At 39.3% G+C, this 27,396-nt stretch overlaps 1 protein-coding gene across 1 annotated transcript in view; it reads right to left on the bottom strand.

Moving 5' to 3' along the window:
- Positions 1-505: 505 nt before the first annotated feature.
- The window catches only part of CSTF77 (Tetratricopeptide repeat (TPR)-like superfamily protein), a 409,448-nt gene continuing 382,557 nt past the window's right edge, over positions 506-27,396 (bottom strand). Inside the window, exons 22-23 of the mRNA XM_089430577.1 lie at positions 1,067-1,288; positions 506-925 (exon numbers count right to left, since the gene is read on the bottom strand). Of these exons, the coding sequence (XP_089286703.1) occupies positions 762-925; positions 1,067-1,288 (386 nt within the window). The 3' untranslated portion in view covers positions 506-761. The remainder of the gene's footprint in view (positions 926-1,066; positions 1,289-27,396) is intronic.

Below are 27,396 nucleotides of genomic sequence, written 5' to 3'. Positions count from 1 at the left end.
AATTTTAAATACAAATAGAAAGCCAAAAAAAAAACACAATCTCATCATTGATACTCTTGAAAATAAATCACATATTTGGATTAACCAACAAAAGCATTCATTTAGCTGTTCGTCACCCTGCTGTGAATTCACTGATCTGGTGTATGGAATGGATTGTATATCTAAATCAATGTGTGTCTTCTATATGGCCACCAAACTCTTAAAATGTTGTAAAGAACATTATTTTCTGTATATATTTGTTTTTACAATGTACTTTATGATAATCATGAAGTCCTTCACCTTGTTCGATAAAAAGTCTTGTGCATAAGACAGAAATCCTCTAGCAAGAATCAGAACTGAGCCCGAGTGTTAGGTAGTGAACCATTAACAGTGGAAAATGGTAACAACACTAGGGAATTAGTATTGGAACAGTATTACAAACTGAGTAAGCCTCCCCAAAACAGAATAAATATACAACTTTTCATATGATGATATGTTACACTTTATTCATCCTCTTTTGTAACACTGAAATGTTACTCTTCCTCAAACAGAGGTAGAAAAAACACAGTTCAACTCTGAAATATAATTGAAGACATGAATCATTGCAGGAATTCTATCTAAATATATGATTAAAAACAACAAATGCACTAAAAAACAAGCTGCACAACGATTGGATATTAATTGGATTTCTCTTTCAATGAAATACTTTACATGGAAGGAAAATTTCCCACCAGATCAAGACATCTTATAAAATAAATAGAAACAATGAATACATTTGCAGATTATTCGGTACTACCAGACAGCTCTCCAGCAAGTGCTCCACTACCTCCAGATGTAGATCCTGCCTGACCAGAGTTCAAAGCTCGAGCCCTTTGCATTTGACGCATTCTAAAAATGTCTTTCTGAAGTGGTCTATTGACTGGTACATTTTCGTCATCTTCTTGTCCTGGTGGGTCAAAGGATTATTCCCACCAGAATATAGTTAGCTAACATAAAATGCAGACATGCAAGGAAAAACACTTGAAACAACAGAAACTGTCATGCTTGACAAAGAACTCTAAACAGCATTGGTTCATAAAGAACTCACTCTCAGATTCCTTTCTCTTGTTTGGCAAGATTCTAGATGACCTTGCTGTTGAGCCATTTAAGACAGGCCATCCTTTACTTAAGGCTGGAAAATCTCCTGTGGCACTAGACCCAGGCAAAGCTGATGAAGGATGAGAAAAAGGCAGTGAACTATCATTGACACCAGATGGAATGTCACTCTGTAACAATGCGGAAATTACCATATCTACATCTGGTGAAGGTCCTGACATCAAAGGAAAACTATTGTCAGTGTAAGTAGTACATTAAATAATTTATGTTTTTATGAGGGGCAGAATTGTCTAGGGTATAAAAATCTATAACAATCATATGGAATAAAAGGCAGACAGTGGCATGCTGGTCAAGAAAAACCATGTTGACATTATTTTCCCAAAACAAACAAACATTCTTAGAAATTACGAAGGCCAATGTCTGTTGGGAACAGATTAGAAATGTAGAAGCCACATGCAGTCTATTTGAATCAACTATCCTAATTATACAAATCAGTCAGCTATGAAAAACCTACCAGGATTTTGGCTCTATCCCGTCTGCTGTCCCAAGTAAAAATGGAAGCTCAAAATTATTGATTTGGCTGGCTGAGAATTTTATTAAATACAAATCAATCATTTTAAAATGTTCAAGCATGCAGAACAAAATATATATACAGAAGTAAAGAATCACAGCATAGACTGCATAGAAGACTTGTTGAACTATCATGCCATCAATATTATTAACTATTTTTCTTTTTGAGTTCAAAAGAAAGTGGACATAGACAAGGGATAAAAATTGCCAATTTGTCTACTGATTTTTGGGATTTACCCAGCTAGATTGCAAACCTTCTGACCTAAGAAACAGCAAACATCCATATAGGCTAGCATGTTCATATCCCATGTGTTAGACACAAGATATAAGTGGCAAACAACCTGCCAGAGTGGGAGATGAGTTTGACACATGTTATATTAATGTCAGACACATGCCAGAAAGGGAATCCACCGGGGCCAAAACAGATTTAGAGAAAAGCAATTTTCCTATGTTTTTTATTTCTTTCTTTTTTAAACTTTTAGCCTAGGAAAATGCTCTAACATTGTGCAGGTGAAGAAGAAAAACCAGATTTTAAAGGATTCTGGGAGATTTCCAGAGTGGACAATAATGTATACGCACTCCAACCTCCAACTTATATACAGGATGAGGGATTAGTGCCTGAAGGGAAAGACATTCTGTGGGATATACTTCCTGATGATATGGGTTTGGAAAAGAGCAGTGAGTTGGCATTATCCAACCTGGGTATTAATGAGCCAGTGCTAGAGCCATTGAATTTTGATGATGGTGATCCTCTTGAGTTGTCCACATCAGCAAATACATATTTTTGATTGTATATATAGAGGACAACTAGGAGGATGGAGAAGAGAGCAATGATAGTGGTGCTGATGATTTTGACATTGAGGAGGACGACTAACAAGATTATTTCATCTTCAGTTCTAGCATTTCGAAAACAGCACTGAGCTGGGATTACCCAACTTGGATCTTAATGAGCCAGTGCTAGAGTCATTGACCTTTGATGACGGTGATCCTCTTTGAGATATCAACACCAGAAAATGGAGACCTTGGATTGGATATAGATAGAGGACAAGTAGAAGGATGGAGAGAGCAATGGTAGTGGTGCTGATATTGAAGATTTTGTCATGGAGTAAGAATAACGAACTATGTTCACCTGATACATCACACTCCAAGGTGAACGGTTGGGTGAAATCAGGGAAAGCCAACAGCAGACAACTTCTCATCACTTCCTTTAGGTGCTCGAACGCTGCCTGTGCCCTGCCTGTCCATCTAAGTCACCTGACACGGGGATTCGGGATTCATAGGATACGGGGATTTGAGTGTCGGATTCGGACACGTTGACCCCCCGGAATAGGACATGTAGGATTCGTTATATATTATTTTATATATATATATATATATATATATATTAAAAATTAGATATTTCTTACACAAATTCTAATTAATGATACAAATTCATTGATTTCAAACATAGATCTTCATCTATAGCATGCATAGTACATACAAAATTCAAATACATGTCAGTGGTCACATAAATCATGATTCATAAATGAAAGACAACTTACAACTACAAGATAGTAAGATAAAGACACTGACAGCTGTAGTTTTCTCATTAAGTCATCATTAAGGCTGATCTCATCATTTAATTGACTGTTATATACTTGGCAATAAGCTGCAGCAGTCTGATCTCTTATTGACAGAGGACTAACATTGGTATATCTTAAAGTCTGGTGCATTCATTAGTCCTTCATTGGTTTTCTCATGCATTATTGTGACATGTTGAAAATATATTGGACAGCAGATTGCATTGATTCTTGAAGATAGCCTTGTTGGATTACTATTTGTCCCTCTCATTTCTTCACTAGTTGAATTGCACATTTCTTATCTCTTGCATTTCATTACATGATTAGCTTATCCTATTGATTGTGCTTAAGAAATCTTGAAGACTTCTCTTGTTCTACTTGATAATCTGGTAAGTAAAAGAGAAATCCTAATAAAGCACACATAGGCAACAGGGAAGTATTGCTATCACCGTTTTATTATTTGAATCCTGATTGACAAATGGTATTTGGTTAAATTAGATACAAGCACTTTTCACATTTGCAGTTTCATTAAAGCAGATCCTAATTGTGATCTCCTCTTGCATTTCTCTCTTGATAGCTTGTTGTATCTCATCCATCCTTGTCATCTCTCATTGATTTGTGAGCTTTTCTAATTCACTTGCAGGTTGCATTTGTCTTATACTTATCACTTATTCTTGTCTTATAATATCTGTTTAAAGTGATGAGATTAGCCTTAATGTCCTGCAGAATTGGGACACGTTGTGTCCTAACGGGATTCGTACAAATCCCATTAGGACACGATGTGTCCCCTTCTGGGATTCGAAACCCCAGCAAATCATGTCTGATTCGCAGGATTTGGACACATGGGCCCTATATAACGAATCCGACTACTTAGCTATCCATGTGAATATCCCCTACTTGGTCAGATCTGTGAGGGGTGTTGCTAGTTGTGAGAAGCTCTTTACGAACTTCTTGTAATACGTGCAGGTGCCCACAAATTCCCTCAGATCAATCACATTTTGGGGAACTGGCCAGTCTCGGATGGCTTTAATCTTCTCCTCATGCACCTGCACTCCATCCTCTCCAATAATATGCCCCAAGTAGAGCATCTCAATCAGCCCAAACTCACACTTAGACAACTTTGCATAGAACTGCTGCGCCTCCAAAATATGAAGCACCTCCTCTACATGCAGCAGGTGCTCCTCCCATGTCCTGCTATAGATTAGTGTGTCATCAAAGAACACCAACACAAATCGATGCAACTGCTCGTGGAACACATGGTTCATGCAAGACTGGAAGGTAGCAGGGGTGTTGGTCAGCCCAAAGGGTATAACCAAAAACTCGAAGTGGTTGTAGTGACACCTGAAGGTTGTCTTAGGCAGTGTGGAAAAAGTCCTCAAAAAATCGGGATTTATTCCTAAAATTGCGATTTTTTGGGCAAAAGGATTAAATCAGCAGACATTTTGGCGATTTTTTCATAAACGAAAAAATTGCGATTTTATCGAAATAATCCCGATTAAATCGCGAGTCGATGGAAAAAATCGGCATGAATTTTTTTTTGTGGATAAAGAGCCACAAAGGGTTATTTCAGTTTAGTTTTTGCTGTGCGTTTTCATTGCTCGCTGTTTTGGTTGCTGTGGAGAACCAAGAGAACGAGGGTTACATTCCAACTTGGCAAATCCACCTTCTGTTTGCAACTGCCATTGCGTGGAAAGGAGCCAGCAAGGTATGTAAATTGTGACCTCGTTGATAGCATTTGCCAAGCATTCAACATTGCCGGTAGTAACACTGTAACACCTGCCATACTGTTTTAAGTTCAAACGACATGTACGTAACCCAAAAAGATTGAAATCAAATGTAAATCCTTTTCTGTTTATTGCTTTTCGTTTCACTTTACATTTAACAGATTCATGGAGTCACATTAATGCCTATGAATCTGTTAGTGGGAATCCATGATAGACTACAGTTGTAAAGAAAATTTTAACTTTTAAAAAGAACTAGAAGCCAGTTAAAAACATTTTCGCTGTAACAAGAGGCAACATATTAAGCATAACTTATATGATAACTTATATTCTTATCATTTCCTGAGGTACGTTTGATTATTTCCAAAAAAAAAAAAAAAAAAAACCAGTGTCTTACAGTGCTAATTCAAGAGCAGAGGTTAAGTAATAAGGAGTATTCGTGGAGGTATGCCCTATCTTGATTCTTAATATATAACCTTGAAGCTTATCACTGTAATCTTTGAGAGGAGTTGTTCGATTGAAATTTGAACTTGGGCAGGGATTTTATTGACAATAGCGTAGTCTTGCAAAAGGGGTTAATTGTCAGCAGTAAGGGTTTTACAGTGAGTTGTCTCATCATCATGCAGCAGTAAGGGTTTCAACTTTCATCCACATATCATCTTACAACAGTCTAGCAGTAAGGAGTACATTGTCTTATCATTGAAGTTCTGCAGTCAATGGTTTCTTCATTTGCAATTTTGCAGTAAGGGCTTTATTATCATGATACCTGTCCCTGTTAAATCCATTGTTTTCTTCAAAAAAAATCTCTTCTTCTTATAGTGACATTTTGTTCTGTCATTAAATTTATGGATCATTGCTACTATTTTGATAGATCACTGCTAATTTAATTTGTTTCAATTTTTTTTGTGCCCAAGTTTAAACTTTAAATTCAAGCTGAAAGTTTAAAACAAAATGCCGAGGATTTTGGATTCTATGTGGGAGTTTGGTGAGCCTGATGCTACACCCGAAACTGGGGGGGTCAATAGAATGTATTTGACTTGCAAGTTGTGTGGCAAGCATATGTCAGGAGGCATCAACAGATTAAAATTCCATTTGGGGCAAATTCTGGGGAAAAATGTTGAACTTTGCAAAAAAACAACTCCAAAAATCATCCAACGGGCCATTCAATCATTGATGGATAAAGAGGAGGGAAAAGGCACCTGGGCAACAATAACAAAACAACTTGTAGGGGGCTCAAGAGTGGGGGGAATTGAGAGTGGCAGTGCTTCTACAGTGACATCACCTTCCTCACCCATGGGTACTCATCCTTCTATCTCATCTTTTTTTGTTCCTAGAACAACAGTTGGTTCACAACCTGGGATCAAATCATCAATGAAAAGAAAGGAAAAGGCAGAAGCTGACAGGTTGGTCAGTAGGTGTCTTCTATGGAGTGATGTTCCTTTCAACATTGCCAAGACAAACCCATTCTACCAGCCTATGTTTGATGCTGTTGCTATCGTTGGCCCGGGGTACAAAGCCCCCAACCTTTGCAGAATTGAGAGGGCCTCTTCTTCAAGATGAAAAGACTGAGTGCACTACTAGATTGGCAGAGTTTAGGGCATCATGGGAGCACACTGGATGCACAGTCATGTCAGATGGTTGGACTGACCAGAAGGGTAGGACCCTTCTTAACTTCTTGGTTAGTTGTCCCAAGGGGACAATGTTTATGAGATCTGTTGATGCATTTGCACACATTAAAGATGCACGTACATTATGTGAGTTGTTGGACCTCTTCATTCAGGAAGTAGGCCCAAGCAATGTTATCCAAGTCATAATGGACAACGCTGCAAATTATGTTGCAGCTGGCAAGATGCTTATGGAGAGGTATCCTAACTTGTTTTGGACACCTTGTGCTGCTCATTGCATTGACTTGATGTTGGAGGATATAGGTAAGATTCCTACTGTGAGGGATATTGTTGAAATTTGAATCATCCAAGAGCATAACAAAATTTATATATAATCATTCATCTGTGCTTAGCTTGATGAGAAGATTCACCAACAACAAAGAGTTGGTGCGGCCTGCCATTACACGATTTGCCACTACTTTCATATCTCTTCAGTCTCTGTTGAATTCTATGTGGGAGGTGAAGAGCATGTTTCTGTCAGCGGATTGGCGTTCTTTATCTATTAGCCGCAAACCAGAGGGAGAGGGCATATGCAGATTAGTTTCATATGATTAGAGCTTTTGGGCAGGTGTAGAGGAGGTGTGTGCCATTTCAGAACCTTTGGTAAAGGTTCTTCGGTTGGTTGATGGAGACAAGCCCGCAATGGGCTACTTGTATGAGGCCATGGATAGGGCCAAAGAAGCCATCCGTGCTTATTATGCAGATAAGGGAGACGAGGGGTTAGAGAAACAACAGGTCATATGGAGAGTGATTGATCAGCAATGGAACAATACCCTCCATCACCCCATTCATGCTACAGGTGTCTACCTCAAACCTGCATTTTCTTATGCTTGTGGTTTCAGATTTGATGCCGAGGTGATGGATGGATTCTTCACTTGTGTCGAGAAGATGGTGTCATCTGAGCAAGAACGTGAGGAGATTTCTAAAGAAATGGAGGTCTATAGGATGGGAGGTGGCACATTTGGTTTTAACATGGCTATTAAGAATAGGACGACCAAAATGCCAGGTAAGCTTCAGTTTGTTTCAAACTTTCAAGTTTAGAATTTCAATGTTTTTTTTCATGTTTCTCATTTTTCTTTTAACTTGTAGATGCTTGGTGGACAAGCTATGGTGCCAGAGCACCCCATCTCCAAAAGCTTGCCATTCGAGTGCTCAGCCAAACATGCAGTTCCTCTAGGTGTGAGCGCAACTGGAGTGTATTTGACAAAATACACTCCAAAAAGCGCAACAGGTAAAAGCTAAAAAGATTTCAAATTAAATTTTTTGAATTCATTTGATTAATTTTAATATTTAAATTTTCTAAGTACTAATTTACAATCTATGACCCTAATACAGATTGGAGTCTCAACACCTCAATGACATGGTCTACATCTACTACAATCTTCGATTGTGGGTGAGACAGCTTCAGAAACCTACTGATGTGGAAGCCATCTCATTGGACAATATTGATACGACCTCTTCATGGAGAGTCGAGACTGAGAGGCCGATCTTGGACACGATCCCAGATTGGTTAGGTGTGGATCTAGAGGATGTAGCAGTTGCAGAGGAGGGAGAGCCAGAGATAGAGGAGGAGGTGGAGCAACATCAGGGTCAGGAGGCAGTAGCAGAGTTGGATGAGGATGTTGAGGAGGAGGTGACACCATCTAGGATGGGCAGCAGCAGCAGCATAGCACAGAGGCCACCTCTTCCATCCGCTTCTAGAGGACGATTGAGTCCATTTGATTTTGCATCCCCAGGGGCAGGGTCTTCTTCCTCTAGAGGAAAATGCAAAGCCATTCCCTATTCCTGTAAAAGGGGAAGAGGATATCAGTGACTGATTAGTGATTACTTGATGACTTTTAGATGACTCATGATGTACATTTGTTATATTTTTTGTTGATATTTTGACTGTTGAGAGTTGAGACTCAGACATGACTCAAAATTCAGGAGTTGATTCACTATTTTGATATGTGATGTAGCACTAGACTTCATATGCATATTATATATTAGCTTTCTTTACATGTTTATGTGGAAATGCATTTATTTGATGTTGTGGATACTCTAGATGTTAAAAAAAAATAAAAAAAAATGAATAATTTTGTGTTTTTTAAATTTTGCCGACTTTTTCAAAAAACACCTGACTTTGCCGAGTTTTTCAACTTTTGGACCCTTGCCGAATTAATCCCGACTTCGACTTTTTCCACACTAGTCTTAGGGATAACCTAATCCCTCGGCAAAATCTGATGGTACCCTAAATGCAAGTCTATCTTAAAGAAGTACTTGGCTCCTCTAAGCTCATCCATAAGCTCATCTATGCGGGGAATGGGATATCAGTTCTTCAGTGTCTTCTTCTTGAGGGCTCTGTAGTCGATGCATCCGCAATGTGCCATCCTTCTTCTTCGCAAGAACAAATGATGAAGCGAAGTGACTAAAGTTGGGCCTAATGTGCCCCAATGCAACCAACCAACTCATGAATAGCCTGCTCAATCTCGTCCCATAGGCCTTGGGGTGTCTGTATGGGGTCGTGTTAACTTCCTGCACCCCTAGCTCTAGCTCGATAGTGTGCACAAACCCCCTATCAGGTGGTTGTCCTGGTGGATGTTTCAAAATACTACTGGGTACCTGTCTAGAATGGCTTACATGTCAGAGTGTGGTGGTTTGGGCTTGCCCCCTGCATCAGATATCCTAAGCTCCACAACCCACTCTATATCCCCATGTCTCAAGTCTGCCTCCATCCTATGCGTTGACACTGTCTGTGGGGGATATGAGTGCATGCCTCTCAACAAAACCATCTTCCCATCGGATCAAGTGAAATCCATCTCCTACTTCTACCAGTCAATGGTAACATGCCCAAGAGAGTATAACCACTGCATGCCAAGCACCACGTTGGTGTCTGGGACGTCAACTACAAAGCAATGGTCTGTCATAGAATATTTCCCCATCACCACTGTCATCTTGGGAACGTATCTAGTACACTGCATGGTATGGTCTCCCGGCACTAACACTGAGAATCCCTCAAAAGAATCTGTGCGTATGCCGCTCCTCTCCACCATCTGGGCATCTACAAAATTGTGGCTGGCACCATTGTCTACTAGCACTGAAACACGCTGCCCCTACATCATGCCTTTGATCCTCAAGGTAAGGTACTTCGACACTCCCCGAAGTAAAGCAATAACCCCTGCTACTGGCAAGAAAGGAGCTCCTCCTGGGGGGGTGGGCCTCCACCTCCTCCTCTTGTCACCTGTGGCTCATCATCACCAACACCTATCTCTTGCTCTACATCATCCTCTGGCTCACTGTCAGAAAACACCTCTATGAAGTGTGCCTTGCCCTTGGTACACTTGTGCCCATGGCTCCTGGAAAGTGAAGCACAACTTCCTCCTACGGAGGTCCCTTTGGGCCTCATCATCCAATTGCCCTCACCCCTGAATATCTCGTTGTGGCTAAGGCCTAATGTCTCGACCCCTTTGCTAGAACATGGGTTTGGTGGGTACCTGCGCTCTGGTCCTAGGAAGCGCATTCTGTAGATCTCGAGCTCTGCCTACTACATCCTGCAAAGTAGTGGGCCTATTGGACCACACCAAGCCCCTCAGTGGCTCTGCTAATCCATCCACAAACAGAAAAACCCTCCTGGGCTCCGATAAATCTAGCGCCATCACTGATAATCTCATAAACTCAGAGATATATGTCTTAGCAGTTCTAGTCTACTTGAGCCATGTCAGCTCTCTGAAATGCTCCTTAGGGTCTCTCATCTTTAAACTCTCCAACACCCTACGAGTGAACTCATAGGATACATGCATGCCCCAAAGTGGTCAACCCGTGGAACCAACAATTATGTACCTCTCCCTCCAAGTGAAAAGTGGCAATCTTGATTGCCTCCATCTCTATCATCTGGTTAAAATGGAAATAGACATCTATCTTCTCAACCCACGCCCTGGTTGAGCTCTTAGGAGAACCACCGAAAGTTAAAAGGAAGAGCCTTCCCACCATGTGCTGCAAATCAGTGCCATGCATGTATGCTCCTCCACTCAACCCTTTGTTCTTGTTGTTACCCTTAAGCTGGCAAAAATATTTGAAGGTGATAGCTTCTCTAAAATCGGGCCCATATGACTGGTACTCCACAAAGTAGTCCCCCATGGGCATATCCTCCTGCCCTTGCTGCCCTCCGGCACCAGACACTAGAAACGTGGGGATAGTCAACCAGGGTGGTGTGCTATAAATATGAGGCGTGTTATGTAGGTTGGTGGCCTGATGGTGTGAGGTACCTGAACCTTCTCCCAAATGGATGTCCCCCTGGCTGCCCTTACCCTTGTTATTATTGTTGTTCTATTGTCTCAACTCATCAATGCCCTTAGACAAGTCATGGATAGCCTTCAAGAGGCTTTGGGCAAATTACTCTTCCATCCTCTCTTTGTCATTATGATTATCCCCCAAATCTGGCTCCTCAAACTCCTGCTCAAGGGTTTATGGATCAAAGGTAATCTGTAGCAATCTTTCCTTGCTTCTGTACCTCTGCCTCCTGTATGTCATATTCTGCCCATCCTCTAGTGTTATAGACCAAAGGTTTCTCCCACAGGCTAAGCCAAGACTACAAGCTTTGATACCATTGTAATATTCCTAAGGGAAAATTAACAGTGATAACAAGCAATAACACATGCACACAAAATTTTACACACATAAGTAAACACCCAGAAACTTTCCAAAAATTGCGCCAAGCTAAGCCATTTTATTATATATAATGGTAGGAGTACAATGGGTATGAACAAGTGCACTTGGGCTTGCCAAAGGCAAGCTAGACAAACCCCAAGTGAGAAAATAAGGTGCCCAAATACTCGAAAGTGACTCCTCTATGCTCTGCACTACCTTGGAAATCTGCACTGCTAGTTGGAAAGAAGTCCCGATTTGGGGCCGCTAGACTGCTCAGAAAATCCTACAAAATTAACCTTGGCCTCTCCTCAATAAACCCAGAAAGACCCAGAAAGGGTTGGGCCTAATTCCAAACTTCCAAATTTGCCACAATTTCCATGTGCTCCTCCAACTATAGGGTGATTCGACCCACCTGGAAATATCACCTCTCATCTTCTCCAAAATGATGGCAAATGCTAGCAAAATTCCCCTCCAAATTCCCTTCCAAATCCCAACTCAATTTGGCCCCAAATGTCTCTCCTCCCAGCTCCCACATGTGGCCCAGAAACTCCCTCTGCGTAGGCCCACCTAGTATTTGAAATGGTGTCACTGCTGTAGCAAAAACTCCACAGAGATGTCCTCACCTAACACTCCAAATCTTCAGCGAAATATGGCCCCATGCTCTCTCGGAAAGCCCAACAATTTCGCTGCTCCACAACTCGCAATCCCAAGAAGTGCGCTTTCTCTCCTATGCCCAGACTATTGAATAACGACCACGAACTCTCTTGTGCAACACCCGGAACCACTCCCAAATAGTGTAGATCCTCCTCCTTGGGTTGGCACTCGAAGTCTATCGAAGCTAGGGTGAGATTCTCGCATGAAAATCTCGTGTGCTGAACAACACTTGCAGACTTGGCTCAACAACTCAAGCATGCTAGGTGAGTTTGGATAACAAGGTTCAAAAGCCCCAAAATGATGCATCTTTCTCCTATTTATCCTTGAGCTCCCCTTTTTCCATGTGGGCCCCATGCATCGACCTCACCTTGGCTTTCTCCCTCCAAAAGTGCGAGTTTGCTCAAGGGGTGTGTATTCCCCTTTTGGGGTGGCCCCCACCATCCACTATCATTTCGATTTTCCCTTCTTCTCCTATGTTGGGACCTTCCTTAGCCAAATTAATCAAGTGGGGTCCTCCTAACCCATTTCTCCTAAGTTAAGCACCCAAAATATCAAAATTGACATAACTTAAACAAAATTGGGAGAATTGTACCAAGTGGTGTTAGCGTTCCAAATTTAATCACATGTTGTAGATATTTGTGGTTCCTTTCAACAAATATTGGAGACTAGATTTGCAGCTCATTTTATCTCATATTTGAGTTCTCTAGAGTCTAGATATGCTTGATACCATTTCCAGATTGTGTGGCCTATTGCCGCAAAATCTACCAAGCCCGGTGCGAAGCCTCATTGGGCGAGGGGCAATACCTTATGGAAACAATGAGGAAGGGTTGCCATCATCACCTCAACAACCTTCCCCCTGCACTTTAGTGTGATTTAAACCCAAAGAGAGGCTTCCCTAAATCACCTGTAAGGATATTCTAGTACTAGGGCTCAAGGTGATTAGTTTTTGAGGGTCTAAAGATGGATAGAGGGCTTGGTAGGACCAAAGATTACCTAGGTTTTCAATCCTAAGGTTCAAGCACTCTAAAGTTAGACAAATAAATTGGTTGCTATAAGTTAGGGTTTGGATGATCTTCAACAATAGGGTGTGCAATGGCATATAGCAACCTAAGAAAAATACTCTAAATTATCTTCAGCGAGAATGGAGCAAGGACTTCAAATAGAGACTCGAGCTAAACTAAGGCAAATAGTTTTAGGGTTGTTCGATATGCACAAACAACAAAAATAACTCTAAGTTGCAGGAAACGTGGCCCTAGGGGGCGTTTCGCCAGGGGAAACGAAACGAAACGCGTTTCCCCGTACCGTACGGCCTGGAAACGCGTTTCCGGCCGTACGGCCACGTTTTCGTTTACGGCCGGAAACGCGTTTCCAAGCCGTACGGGCCACGTTTCCCCAAAAAAAACATTTGTTTTTTAATTTTTTATTTTTCTAATGTAGATCTCTTACATTTGTTTGCCCTAGTGTTGATATGCAGTTCATGGTAATGTTAAATTCTTAAAGTAAAAGTGATATTCTCCTTTATTTTTCATTTTCATCCTTTTACTTAAATTTTTAACATTACCATGAAATGACTCAGGATGTTTGAGAGTGGTTTCGTCGTCATTGGATTTCATATGGAGAAAGTAGAATTTTAGATCTTACTCAAAATCCAGCAGACTTATCTGTTTTTCAGGATTTCAGGATTGGGGGGATTTCAATGTTTCCATTGGATTTTATCATGTACTAGGGTATGGAACTTGTATTTAATCGAGAGAACAAAGCCCTCTATGCAGGGGAGACTCCCAATAATCAAGAGAATGTAGGGTACTAGGGTATGAAACTTGTATTTAATCAAGAGCACTAAGGTCATTCGACTATGTAGGAGGAGACTCCCAATCAATCACGAGACAAAAAATTAGAAATTTCTCGTGGCTGATTTTGGATATTTCTATTTTCATTATGTGATTATTCATGAGTAAATGTGATGTAAATTTAGATACTTATAGTCTATGCATTGACAATTGACAATTTTATCATAATGTAATAAATTAGAATGTATCATATATGCTTTATGATTGCACATATTTCTTAAATTCCTATATATATATATATATATATATATTCGCATTTCCCCGTTTCCAAAATTTGGGGCGGTCGCGTTTTGTATCGCTTCCCGTTTCGGAAACTCGTACCCGTTTCCCCGTTTCGTGCAACCTTGCCATAGCCCTTCTAGGGTATGTGAGGCTATCCACAATGCTAGATTCTACTTGTACATAATTTCTAGAGACTACCTCCATTTATAAGCCACTTGTTACCTGTTAAATTCTACCTAGCAAGGAACTAGACCCCATTTTCCCAATAGACATGGCATCCGGACAAATTTTCAGAAGATCAAAAGTCAACAAGGCATCTCTACCCCTTTTTCTCTCCTCTCCCTCTCTCTACTTCTCTCAAATTTCATACCCTTGAGGCGTAGGTGTAATAAATGAATGCTAGCATGATGAAATTTTGTAACATGCTTAGGCGATTTGGGACCCATTTACTAAGTGAGTCCACTCTAGAGTGTTTTATTCACTTGACTAATTGATTTCTCTTTTCAGCAATAAATAATTAGTCGGGTTTTTTCACTCACATACCTCCAACATTGGAGTGCAGCTTAATATCTGCACCTTGAATGTGTCATGATGTCTAGGGTCGATGTATATTACCATGCTAGGTCATATTCAGAGTCTTATGCAATTTGACTAGGTCTTTCTAGAATTTTTTAAATAATTTCCCACGACATGAGATTTTTAATTAATTTGCTATGTAATAACATAAATAAGTGGTATTAGGAAATGTTGGGGGCATATGAGAGCTCGAAATTCATGCTTAGAACCCCAACATTATTCTAAGACCCACTTTGGGGGTTAAAAGATTATTAAATCCCCGTAAAAAACCACTTTTACTAAAACGTGAGGAGAAAAAGCACAAAAAATCAAAAGACTAATAAGTGAGACATAATAAAAGCATGTTCCAAGTCAGGGGACAAGACAAGTGACATGGCAGTTCAAGTGGAGTTATTTTCTGAGTTGGAGGCCACATTGGAGGGCTGACTTCCTCCAAATAGACCATGAGTTTACTGCAGTCAAAAGGGGGCCTGAGTTGCCACTTAGGCAGGCCAAGATTCCTTTTAGTGGCACGAATTTGCTATCAGTTTAGTGGGGGGACATCACTGACACTTGGAACAGATCTTGTCCCCCACCTTTCCCTACACTTATTCCACTGCCAGCCAATCAGAAGATCCACTGCCAGTCAAAAGTAATACGTTGTACACAGGCAGTCAAAGGAGGCAGTACGCAACACAGTTTGGCAGTCAGGTTAACACTTGTATAACAACAGTATTGGAGCTACAAGTTAGGTGGGATATGTCTCCACTTATCTCCCATCTCTCGTACACTTGTATCCGCTCATTGCTACGCTGATCCTCACTCAGATCCACGCTGCCAGCACTCAAAATGTACACTGCCAGTCAAGAGGAACAGAGCTGCCACCTACAACACTTCAACATCAACCATCTTTATACTTGTAATTCAACCTTGTCATTGGGATTTTCTTCATCTATGACACTTGCTTGATTGGTTTTAATTGGGATCTTCTACCAAAAATCTATAAATGTAACCCAACTCTCGTTGTTGAGGGATGGTTGGAAGCTTGGAGCTTGGGTATACTATGCTAAAATTTGTATTCATTCATTGATAAGAGGTCTACCAGTATTGTCTTGTGTTGTTTTTCCCTTACATTTGAGATAACATTGTATGTTTATTCTAGTGATTTTTTTACTTGCTCACAATTATTCCGTATCTTAGCCTAAGGGCATTATTGTCTAGGGAAGAAGAGTTACAATTGCTTGTATCTTTTCTTGGGCTTGCTTATATCCTAGGCTTGGTTGGGACTTGTATGTTCTCAGTTGAACATGTCCAATCTTGCCATCACATGAGCAAGCTCCCTTTGATGCTAATCTTTGTATTGCAAGATTGTTGTTATTGTGATGCAGGTTGAAAAGATTCTTGGAGTTGGGGACGTTTTTGGCTAAACTAGCCACCTCCAAGCTAATCAAGGAACACATAGTTCAATCTTATTAGGCACCATTCAAATGATTCCAAAAAGATCAAGAAAGGGCTTTCAAATTGCCCCAATATTCTTCCTTCCATCACTCAAAACAAAATTTATTTGGTTACTTCATTTCATGATCATAGTGAATATCTAGCACTTAGGCTTCTTGATTTGACTGTTGTTATAACAGCAATCCCTTTTGCTCAAGAAAAACCAAGTTTACTTGGTTTCCCTTAAGCAAAATAGAGTAGGATTTAGTTACGTTCAATTGGTTTCATTAAATCTAACATATGCTAGGAGTTTTTGGTTGGTTTTCAAGCTTCTTGGGCAGATTCTAACTTATTTATAATTTTAGTTTGCTGATTTTTAACAGTCCTAGGGCTCACACAAGGAGGAGGGCTGATCGGTTGTGCTTATCCTTGGAGTTTGAATCACCAAAAGAGACCACTTTGGGACAGCCAATATCAAACCACCAATTGCCTCCTTGCACCCCTCTTTTGGGGCCTTCCCCATTCAAGAAATCCTTCAAGGAAGACACCAAAATTTTCTTTATAAAGGAGTTGCCCTTGGGTTTGCCCAAAGGCCAATTGTGACTTTTGAAATTGTCTCCAACTTCTAAAAGTTTTCAGAAAGTAGCATTTTCCTCTTTTCTTAAAAGAGAGCATTATTGTAACTCTTTCTCTCTAGGCTCTTCAATCCCTTTCCAAAAGGGACTCATTTGTAACTTTTATTTTCTAACTTTGTAAGTTTTTGGAAGGCGGCATTTTTTATCCCTTTAAGGTGTTGAGAATTCAATAGGGCAATGATTCTCTTTTCTTGATAACTGCTTGTGGTTCCTTTTTACTTATTAACTTTGTTCCTTATTATTATATGTGTGAAGCATCAAACAGCTACCAAAACAAAAAGCATAATGACACAATATATAGGCTGCAAGCTAGGGAAAAACCTCTCCTCTTGAGAGGAAAACCCTTAAATCTCTTCTCTTCCTTATAGATTCTTCAATTGACGAATTCCAAGACCTTAAGACTGAGACCAATACCCTCCAAGACCAAGACCAACCTCTTTGAGTGATGTGCCAACTTCGATCTAGTCAAACCCAGTCAAATCTCTTCCAATTGCACCTTCTCATCCTTCTGTTGCAAGATTTTCAGCCTCCTACTGCAGATCTGAAATTTTGGCCCCTAGAAAATTGTTGCTTCCACACGTGGGAACTTCGATCTTCTCTTAGAGCCCTTCTCTGACCTTTGCTTGCCTTTCCCTGACTTCTGGAGCTTGAGAGAGACCCTTGGTAGCCTTCGCTTGACCTCCTTGCCTCCTTTCCACCAAGATCGAACTTGTAGAAGGATGCCCTAGGTCAGCGCAGAAACCCTAGTCTTCTCTAGCACGTGTGAGAGAGAAAGATAACCCAAACACAAAACTTCTTCGTCCTTCTCCTTTGTTGCCTCTTCCTTCTTCTTCCTCTACTAGAATGAGAGATGAGTGAGTGTCTTTAAGTAAGTTGAATCCTCTTCTATATATAGGCTTCTCTAAGGGTGGACATGGCTCTTCCTTTAGGTTGACTTGCTAGCTGCCAAGTTGACTTGGTCCTGGAGGGTATTCCGACACTTTTAAAGACAAATATATTTATTTACAAGTTACAATGTGCCTAGTGGGGTCTTCAACTTATGACAATGACTCTTTTGACTTCTTGACCTAGGACAAACCCTAGAAGCACTCAATGGGTGCTTGACCTATAAAATAAAAGACCTTGAGCATGAAACCCATGCTCCAAAAACAATAATAATAATTTTCTTTTATTTCATAATATACGAGAATCAAAAATACATTTCATACTTATGAAGACGGAACCTAGTTACACATTTTTCAACATAAGGGACTTTGTTGTAAGCTTTTTCCTCCAAACTTCTCTTCAAATCCCTTCTCTAAAAGGGATCCATTTGTAACATTTGAAGGAGTACTTTATCCCTTTGAGGGGTTTTATAGTAAACTCCTTTCAAACTCACTCTTCATCCCTCATTCTATAAGAGGCACTTAATAAAAGATTTCTTTTTCTTGGGAGTTAGGGGATTTCTCCACTAAGCATTCTCCCTTTCCCCATTTGGGGAAAGTGTTCATGTGATGCTTGAGTGGTTTTCTTGGTTAAATAAACTAGAGTAGACTAAATCAACTAAGCGCATCTAATTTCCTTTGCAAGTTATTTCCATTACTTCATGCATTTTAGTCCAACTTGCAATTGCCTTCATTGTACAATTTAAGTAGTTTAGTCTATTTTACTTGCCAACTCTACTTTGCATCAAAGTTTCTTTTATGCAATTTCCACTTTCATGCAATTTGGTTAACCTGTAAATTTACTCACTTTTTGCATCACTTGCTCATTTCTTAATTGCATTAATTTGGTTAATCTCTCTCATTGGATATCTAGTTTAAACTTTAGTGGTTTTGCTTTGCTTTACTTTGCAACTAACTCTCTCTAGATTAGAAAGCAATCTTTCAATAGTTGGTTTTCAATTTTTGCAATAATTAATTTACCTCCAACTTTTGTTGCTTGAAGTAGCAACTTAGGAATCCTTATCCCCCTATTGACTCATTATTTCAAGATCAAGGGCCCAGCGAGGATAAGGTCCGGGGAATAAGTTCAATTGAAACTTGCTCTAGATTTTACAACTAACCAAGTTAATCTAAAATAAACCAAGAGCATTCCACTACATATATCTTTCAATCTGAGTGCTTAAGCTTCATTTCATTTGCTTTCCTTGCTTTTGGAGCAATTGTGATTTATTTCAAGTATACTTATTTTGAAGCATTCACATTGTGGGCATTTGAGAATTTACTTTCCAGGGTTACTTGCTTTCCTTTCAAAGTTAATTTATCTCACTTGGATTATTTTTCTTTGCAAATATCATAAATATTGGCCTTCTTCTATTTGTTTTATCTAGCAATATCTTGGATGGTCACTATTATCATGCTCATGAAGTTTTATTCTTAATCTATTGGTCGCATTTATATTGTGGAATATATTTTGATCTTAAATTGTAACTCCTAGAACTTAGTTCATCTTGTATAGATTAGTTAAGCCTTAGTATTCTTTAGTAGGGTCTATCCGCCTTGGCTTCGCTAGGAGCTAGCCTAGATGGAGGAGTTGAGAATTGAGTGACAACCTCAACTTGAGACTTGCCCTCAAAGCCACACCAAATGGAGTTAAAGACTTTCTCCATGATAATCCCAAGTGTGGATTAAGGGGACAACATTTTTGGCGCCATTATTGGGGATAAATATTTTTAAATTCGGAATACAAATTATTGCTCCTTGACTTTTGGTTTTTGCTTTGTTTTATGTATGATTCATTTTTGGAGATTGGTTTGTGTCCAAGTGGCAAATCCACTTTATTAAAACGTTGCAAGTTATTCTTCTAGGAGAAACCCAAGTAGTTTGCTTGATCCCATTCTTAAGCCTAAAAGGGTTTATAGAAGGAGCTTGAACAAACTTTCTTTTAGTAGAATTCTTGCTAATCTTGGAAATGAAAACATTTATGATCTCTATTTCCTTTTTTAAGCTAATAGTAGTCAAGTAGTTCAAGACATGGATGATTTGTATAGACACATTAACTTTGCTAACATCAATGGATAACCTAATGCATTTCCTGAAAAGTCCATAGAAAAGTTGCCCTCCTTCCAAGGCAACAATACAATAAGTGCGAGGACGCACCTGAGGAATTTCAACTTATGTGTGAGCAAGTGGTGCAACCAGTGTTGAAAATATTGGTATCGGCAAAATATCAGCGAGGGTTCAGAAAATATCTTATCAGCAATATCGGCGAAAATATCGGCAAAATATCGACAAATATCGGCAAGCATAAAAAATGCATAATATATTCATTTTTTTCAGATTTCTAAACATATAAAGCAATAACAACATGAACTAAACACATTGGCACATAAATATGAAGAAAGCACTGATATATATGATGTCAAATAGAAATGATACATCAAACTTCAAAGGTGATACCAAATCCTGCTGATCCCTAATAATTGTCCAATCAAGGACTCAAACAAAATAACATCACATATCTTGCTGATCCCTGATAATTGTCCAATCAAGGACTCAAACAAAATAACATCACATACATAAAACTTTAAAAGTATTTTATCATCATGAGTTATAAACTTATATGTAGCAAAAGTCGCAAAACAAATAAAACTAGCAGCTATCTATAAAAGACCATTGGCCTCTCCCTAGAAGCTTTCTTTCTGTCTTGTTCAACAATTGCTTCAAGAGCTTTTTGTATAACCTCTGCACTAGAAACCATACAAGGCATTACATTTGCATCATGTGCAGAGAGTCTAGCCAAATGGTATTTCAATCGTGTAACCCCTCTTGACATCTTGGTCCCACACAATTTGCATGATATATATGCCCAATTTACCCCACCAACAGCCTCCCCATACTCTCAAAATGGGTCCAAGGCTTTTGGCATATTTGACATTTGTAGTGAACTATTTCAAACCTAGGGCACAAAAAAAACAAAAAATTGGCATTAAACCCCCAGCACAAAAAATAATAAGTAATAACCACCTCATTTAAAAAAAATTACTACATTATTTGCATTTTGCAATGTGAATGAAAAATGGCAATAAGAGGGTGCATAAGAAAGTTGAAAAAAAAATGAAGCTTGTTGTCCAAATATGGAGAAAACCCTTGCATTGGCTCATGGGCATGAAAATCATAGTAAATGGAAAAAAACAAAGAAACAAAATGTTGGTAGGAAAAGAGGCAAGCAAGCATAACCCTAAATCTATGGAAAAATCATTAACATAGGGGTTTTTAAGAACATACCTGTTAATGGAAGAAATGAAGTTTGTCTCACTATTCTTCAATCTTTGATCAACAAAAAAATCTTAGTTGGTGGTGATAATCGTTGTTTGATCCTCAAACCCTCCTTGACAACCACCACAAAACTCTTCCCCTTCCTTCTCCAACACTCAGAAACAAAAATGAAGAAAAAAAACGATTTTCCCTTTTTCTAGTCGCGGCAAAACACGCCCAGCGATATTTTATGTCGTCTCACGATATTTTTCCGAGATATCGGTGATATCTCGGAAATATCGCGATATTTTCGGGAGCCAAAAATATTGCAATATTTTCTTGGCGATATTTTGGCTCGCTGAAAATATCGTGATATTTTCGATATTCGGCAATATATCGCTGATATTATCATCACTGGGTGCACCAACCACAACCATGAAGATGTGAAAATGAAATTGTTTGTTTTTTCCTTAGAAGAAGACACCTTGGATTGGTTCTTGGAGCAGAATGATGAGAACTTCACAAACCTTGCACAAATTATAACTTCCTTTGGCACTAAGTGGGGGGATAAGAAGGAGGATCGCCATCTTTTGGTTGCCCTAAATGGAATCAAGAAAAACAAGAATGAGACAATGGAAGAATTCAACAAGAAGTTCAATGACATAGTCAAAAGTCTACCTCACTATTTTTTAATTGTATTTTTGGCTTATCTCCTTATAGGTTTACTCAAATTTCAAGTGTAGACACTCATTGGATGCGGAATTAAATTCCACATCCAACGAATACCCATTATGCATAATTTTGAGAAGACCCACATTGATAAAAATTGAAGATAGATTAAAAAAGCATGTTCGACACACTTTAAGCTTGTATACGGCCTTGGTAAGAGCCCCTTTGAGCTTGTATATGGCCTTGATAATCACTCTACCAAGGCATTTGAGACTCCTGGTATATTAGTTGCTTCACAATTTTACTTCAGATCAAGATGCAACCCAGAACAAAATTGATCAGATTGTGGAGTTAGATGAAAGCAAGAGAAAGGCATTTGATCAACATTGTAGAAATTAGAAGGTGAAGAAAAATTATGACAAGTCTTCTAGGCAGAGGTCACTCCAAAAAGTTGACATGGTGCTACTTTGGGATAAAAACAGAATAGCTAGGAAAGCATGGAAATTTTGACAGCCTATGGTTAGGAACATACATCATCAAAGACATTGTTGGTCAACACTCTTTCCATCTCAACACACTAGACGAAGAGCCACTTGATTTTCCTGCAAATGGGCAAATGCTTAAGTTGTTCTTCACATAAAACAGCTAATGCCCAGGGGGCATCCTTTGTAATGGATCTCTATCCTTGATTTTGTTCAACATTTTATTTCAGTATTTATTTTCAAGTATTTTATTTCTCCAAATAAAGTAATAATGACTTTATATGGTGCAAGTGCTTCTAATGTATTTTGTTACGAGATATTTATGTGTTGTAGATTCTGGTTTCTCGCATGGCCACCAAAATATCAAGCACACGTCCCCATGTGGAGCCAAATGTCACTAGCTAAATTGTACCTAACAGGGAACTAGACCTTATCTGCCCAATGGGCATGGCATTCAAACAAATTTTCAAAAGATCAAAAGTCAGTAGGGCATCTTTGCCCCTTTCTCTCTCCCCTCTCTCTCTCTCTCTACTGCTCTCAAATTTCGTACCCCAAAAGTTAGTAGGGCATCTCTGCCCCTTTCTCTCTCCTCTCTCTCTCTACTACTCTCAAATTGTGTACCCCTAAGGGGGAGATGTAATAAATGAACACTACCATGATGGACTTTTGTGACAGGCTTAGGCGATAAGGGACCTGGTTACTAAGTCCACTCTAGAGTGTTTTTTTCACTTAACTAATTAATTTTGCTTTTCAACAATAAATAACAAGTTGAATTTTTTCACTCACATAACTCCAGAGCTGGAGTGTGACTTAATAACTAAGCCTTAAATGTGTCTTGATGTCTAGGGTCAATGTATATTACCATGCTAGGTCATATCCAGAGTCTTACGGAATTTGACTAGGTCTTTCTAGGATTTTTTAAATGATTAAAAATTCCCACGGGACGAGATTTTTAATTAATTTTCCATGTAATAATGTAAATAAGTGGTATTAGGAAATGTTAGGGGGCATGTGTGAGCTTGAAATTCATGCTCAAAACCCCAAGATTATTTTGGGGGTAAAAAATGATTAATTCCCCATAAAAAACCACTTTTACTAAAAAGTGAGGAGAAAGGGCACAAAAAGTAAAAAAAAAATTAATAAGTGGGAAACATAATAAAAGCATGTTCCAAGTCAAGGGGGCCAAGATAAGTGACATGGAAGTTCAAGTGGAGTTATTTGCTGAGTTGGAGGCCACATTGGAGGGTTGAGTTCATCTCCAAATAAACCACGAGTTGACTGCAGTCGAAAGGGGGCCCGAGTTGCCCATTACGCAGGCCAAGATTTCTTTTAGTGGCACGAATTTGCTATCAGTTTAGTGGGGGGCATCACTGACACTTGGAACATACCTTGTCTCCCACCTTTCCCTACACTTATTCCACTACCAGCCAAGCAGGAGATCCACTGCCAGTCAAGATTCAAAAGCAATACACTGCCAGTTCACACAACCATACATAGGGAGTCAAAGGAGGCAGTCTGCAAAACAGTTTGGCAGTCAGGTTAACACTTGGATGACAGCAATTTTGGAGCTACAAGTTAAGTGGGATATGTCTCCACTTATCTCCCATCTCTCATACACTTGTATCCAGTCATTCCTACGCTGATCCTTACTCAGATCCTCACTGCCAACACTTAGGATATACGCTGCCAGTCAAGAGGAACAAAGCTGCCACCTACAACACTTCAACAACAATCATCTTTACACTTGTAAGTCGACCTTGTCATTGGGATTAGTTCCATCTATGACACTAGTTTGATTGGTTTTCATTGGGAACTTCTCCCAAAAATCTATAAATGTAACCCAACTCTCATTGTTGAGGGATGGCTGGAAGCTTGGAGATTGGGTATACTATGCTAAATCTTGCATTCATTCATTGATAATAAAACAAGACTTTGGAGGTCTACCGGTATTGTGTTTTGTTGGTTTTACTTGACACTTGAAGTCACATTGTATGTTTATTTCAGTGACTTTTTTACTTGTTCACAATTATTTCCTGTTTTAGACTAAGGGCATTAGAAGAAGAGTTACAATTGCTTGTAGCATTTCTTGGGCTTGCTTGTGGTTTTCTTGACTAACTAAACTAAAGTAGACCAAATCAACTAAGTGCTTCTAATTTCCTTTGCAAGTTATTTCTATTACTTCGTGTAATTTAGTTCAACTTGTAATTGCCTTCATTGTACAATCTAATTAGTTTAGTCTCTTTTACTTGCCAACTCTACTTTGCATCCAAGTTTCTTTTATGCAATTTCCACTTTCATGCAATTTGGTTAACTTGTAAATTTACTCCCTTTTTGCAACTCGCTCATTTCCTAATTGCATTAATTTGGTTAATCTCTCTGATTGAATATCTAGTTTAGTGGTTTTGCTTTGCTTTACATTGCAAGTAACTCTCTCTCTAGATTAGAAAGCAATCTTTCAATGGTTAATTTTCAAGTTTTGCAATAATTAATTTACCTCCAATTTTTGTTGGTTGAAGTAGCAACTTAGGGATCCTTCTCCCCCTATTGACTCCTTATTCAGATATTGGTGCACCAGCGAGGATAAGGTTTGCAGAAGAAGTTGATTTGAAACTTGCTCTAGATTTTACAACTAACCAAGCCAACTTAATCTAAAATAAACCATGAGCATTCCACTACATATATCTTGCAATCTTAGTGCTTTCACTTTATTTCATTTGCTTTCCTTGCTTTCAGAGCAATTGTGATTTATTTCAAGTACACTTATTTTGAAGCATTCACATTGTGGGCATTTGAGAATTTATTTTCCAGGTTTTACTTGCTTTCCTTTCAAAGTTATTTTATCTCACTTAGATTATTTTTCTTTGCAAGCATCATACATATTGGCATCGGTCTATTTATTTTGTCTAGAAATACCTTGGATGGTCACTAATATCATGCTCATGAAGCTTATGTTTTGAATCTATTGGCTGCATTTATATTGTGGAATATATTTTGGTCTTAAATTGTAAATCCTAGAACTTAGCTAATCATGTATAGATTAGTTTAGTATTCTTTAGTAGGGTCCATGCCCCTTGGCTTCGCTAGGAGTTAGCCTAGACAGAGAAGTTGAGAATCGAGTCACAGCCTCAACTTGAGACTTGCCCCAAGGCCACACCAACTGGAGTTAAATATTTTCTCCATGATAATCCTAGGTGTGGATTAAGGTGGCGACACCATCCTCATGCAATAAAACAATTTTAAGAACAAATCAACTCCTAAACCCTAACAACTGCCCTAGACGTCTACGAGAGAGAAAATTTAAAGGAATTTTATTGTGTTCTAAGGTGATCAACACACTTTTGGACCTGTTACCCACCAAAAAGGGTAACCCGTAGGAAAACACTTTACTCCTACATTTGATAGCCAACCAACAAATAGCCCCTGATAACCACTATTTTATAATGATACGTCATGTGCCTCCACCATGCATCAACCATATGCTTCTCCCCATTTGACATTACCACTTGGATGAAAGTGGGATACAATTCAAAAGCTATGTTGCAGGAAACCCCTGATTTAGTGGCGTACCGGTACCCGAGATGGCTCGAAATGCTGAAACATGATTGAAAAGATGTTGAAACGTCGTCATTCGTACCGTACGACGTTTCACGATTTCGAAATGACAAATAGTACGACTGACAATGTTTCGACAGGTTCCCGCCACAACAAGTTGAGTTTCAGTAGCCAAAAAGAAAAATAGAATTTACTTTGGGCCATTTTCAGCCATCTCAAGGAGTAAAAAGAGGGCGTGGGCCCCATCTAACACCAAAACACACTAATAAACTAATTTTTATGTGGCTGTTAGCTAAATTTAATAAAAAAAATACAAATGGAATTCTCTAGAAACCCTATGAGCCTATTCTTTTCTTTATAAAGGCACTTCATTCACTCATTTCTCACACATTGTGGACCTCATAAAGAATGGGATGTGGATGCAGAATGTCAAAATTTAGAGCTCTCTCTTTCTGCTCTTGATATTTGTGCCAGTGGCGATGCAAGTGCAACTGAAAGCACTAGTAGAGTTGCCTCTTCTGTTTAACAAACATCTTGTTCTATCTTTTGTTGATGAGGATGAGGAGTTTTATTAGTAATGATATGTTAATGTAGCCATCATTGTCTTCAGTTCATGTTTTATTTCAGTTTTAGCACATATAGTCTCATCTATAAAGGCTAATTTCGAATATTTGCATCATGTAATTGTGAAAATTATTGAATCTAACACATCAGAAACCCCTACTGCAATTCCTAGTTTACTATCTCCTACTTGTTCTTTACATCAACAAGTTATTTAATTTCATAAATATCGAAGTAAACACAAATGTAGCCTTCATAGATATACAGATCATACAATGAAGTAAACAGAAATAATAACACAAGGGACACCGTTATTTTTGGACAATCGTACCCAGAAAAACCCAATGCGGGAAAACCGATGCAACAAATATGACGATTTTATTATTAAGCAGATTCTTGAATACAACTAGGGTGCCAAAATTGGCTCACCCCGCAAAGAATGTCCTTGGTAGTAGTACCTCTCTCCGGAGACAGATATTTCGGCAATTCAGCAACCGGATGATCAACCCCACAGTGACTCTGATTGTTCCTTGTGCTGGACAGTGAAAGTTGCTCCAAGCACTGCTTTGGAATTGCGTCACAATCTCCTGGCTCAAAATCTACTGATCAACTCCCAGTCTGCCCCACAGAATCTCCCAGCATTGCCTCTGAAGCCCTCTGCATCCTCTGCATTAGCCTCTACGACCCTTTGCGTCCTCTGCGCTGCCTCCTTCGGCCTCTACGTCAACCCTTCTTGGGCCTGTGTTGTCTCTGCCAACACTTCATTGCCTCTCTGCTATGTATTCTTCATCCTTGGATCGAAATCACGTGTTGAACTGCCCCTCGCTGCAACTGATCACTAACTCGATTTCCTCAGCAGACCCAGCCCCAAAAAATCGAATTCTTAATCTCTCTTGGTGTGTCTCCAACTGACCCTCAAGCCTCCTCTTATACTTTTCCTGTTGATGATTCAACGACCGATATTAAGTCCCTAATCAACGACCAAGATTAGAACTGGCTTGATCCTCGTCACTTAGAACTTTCTCACCCATATTATATTAATACACATTAATAGTTTAGACTTAAGGACCCATTAAAACTATTAATTATTTTAATATCTCTTCATCCGAGTGGAATTTCTCCAAACGATTTCTGGGTCTTGGAGATTTCATGTGCCTTAGCCTCTCCACCAAATTTCATGGCTAAAGCACATCCAATGCTACCAAAAATCAACACTCCCTCTAGCAATACTTCACCATAGAAGCATCACACTGATCCTTCAGATCGGTCCTCTGTGCTGATGCTTGGCTTGCTGCCTCACATCCACAAAACTGCTGCTTCCAGTATTGTTTCCCATGACACTGACACTACCACTGCCACTGCTAGATCTGTATTGCAGCTCCCTTTC

Source organism: Pinus tabuliformis, chromosome 5_1, assembly GCF_031772625.1.
Source record: "Pinus tabuliformis cultivar Carrire ecotype Pingquan chromosome 5_1, CPIR1, whole genome shotgun sequence".
In the NCBI taxonomy this organism is placed as follows: domain Eukaryota; kingdom Viridiplantae; phylum Streptophyta; class Pinopsida; order Pinales; family Pinaceae; genus Pinus; species Pinus tabuliformis.
Note: the sequence above shows the minus strand (reverse complement) of the source record. Positions and strands in the feature narration are given on the sequence as shown.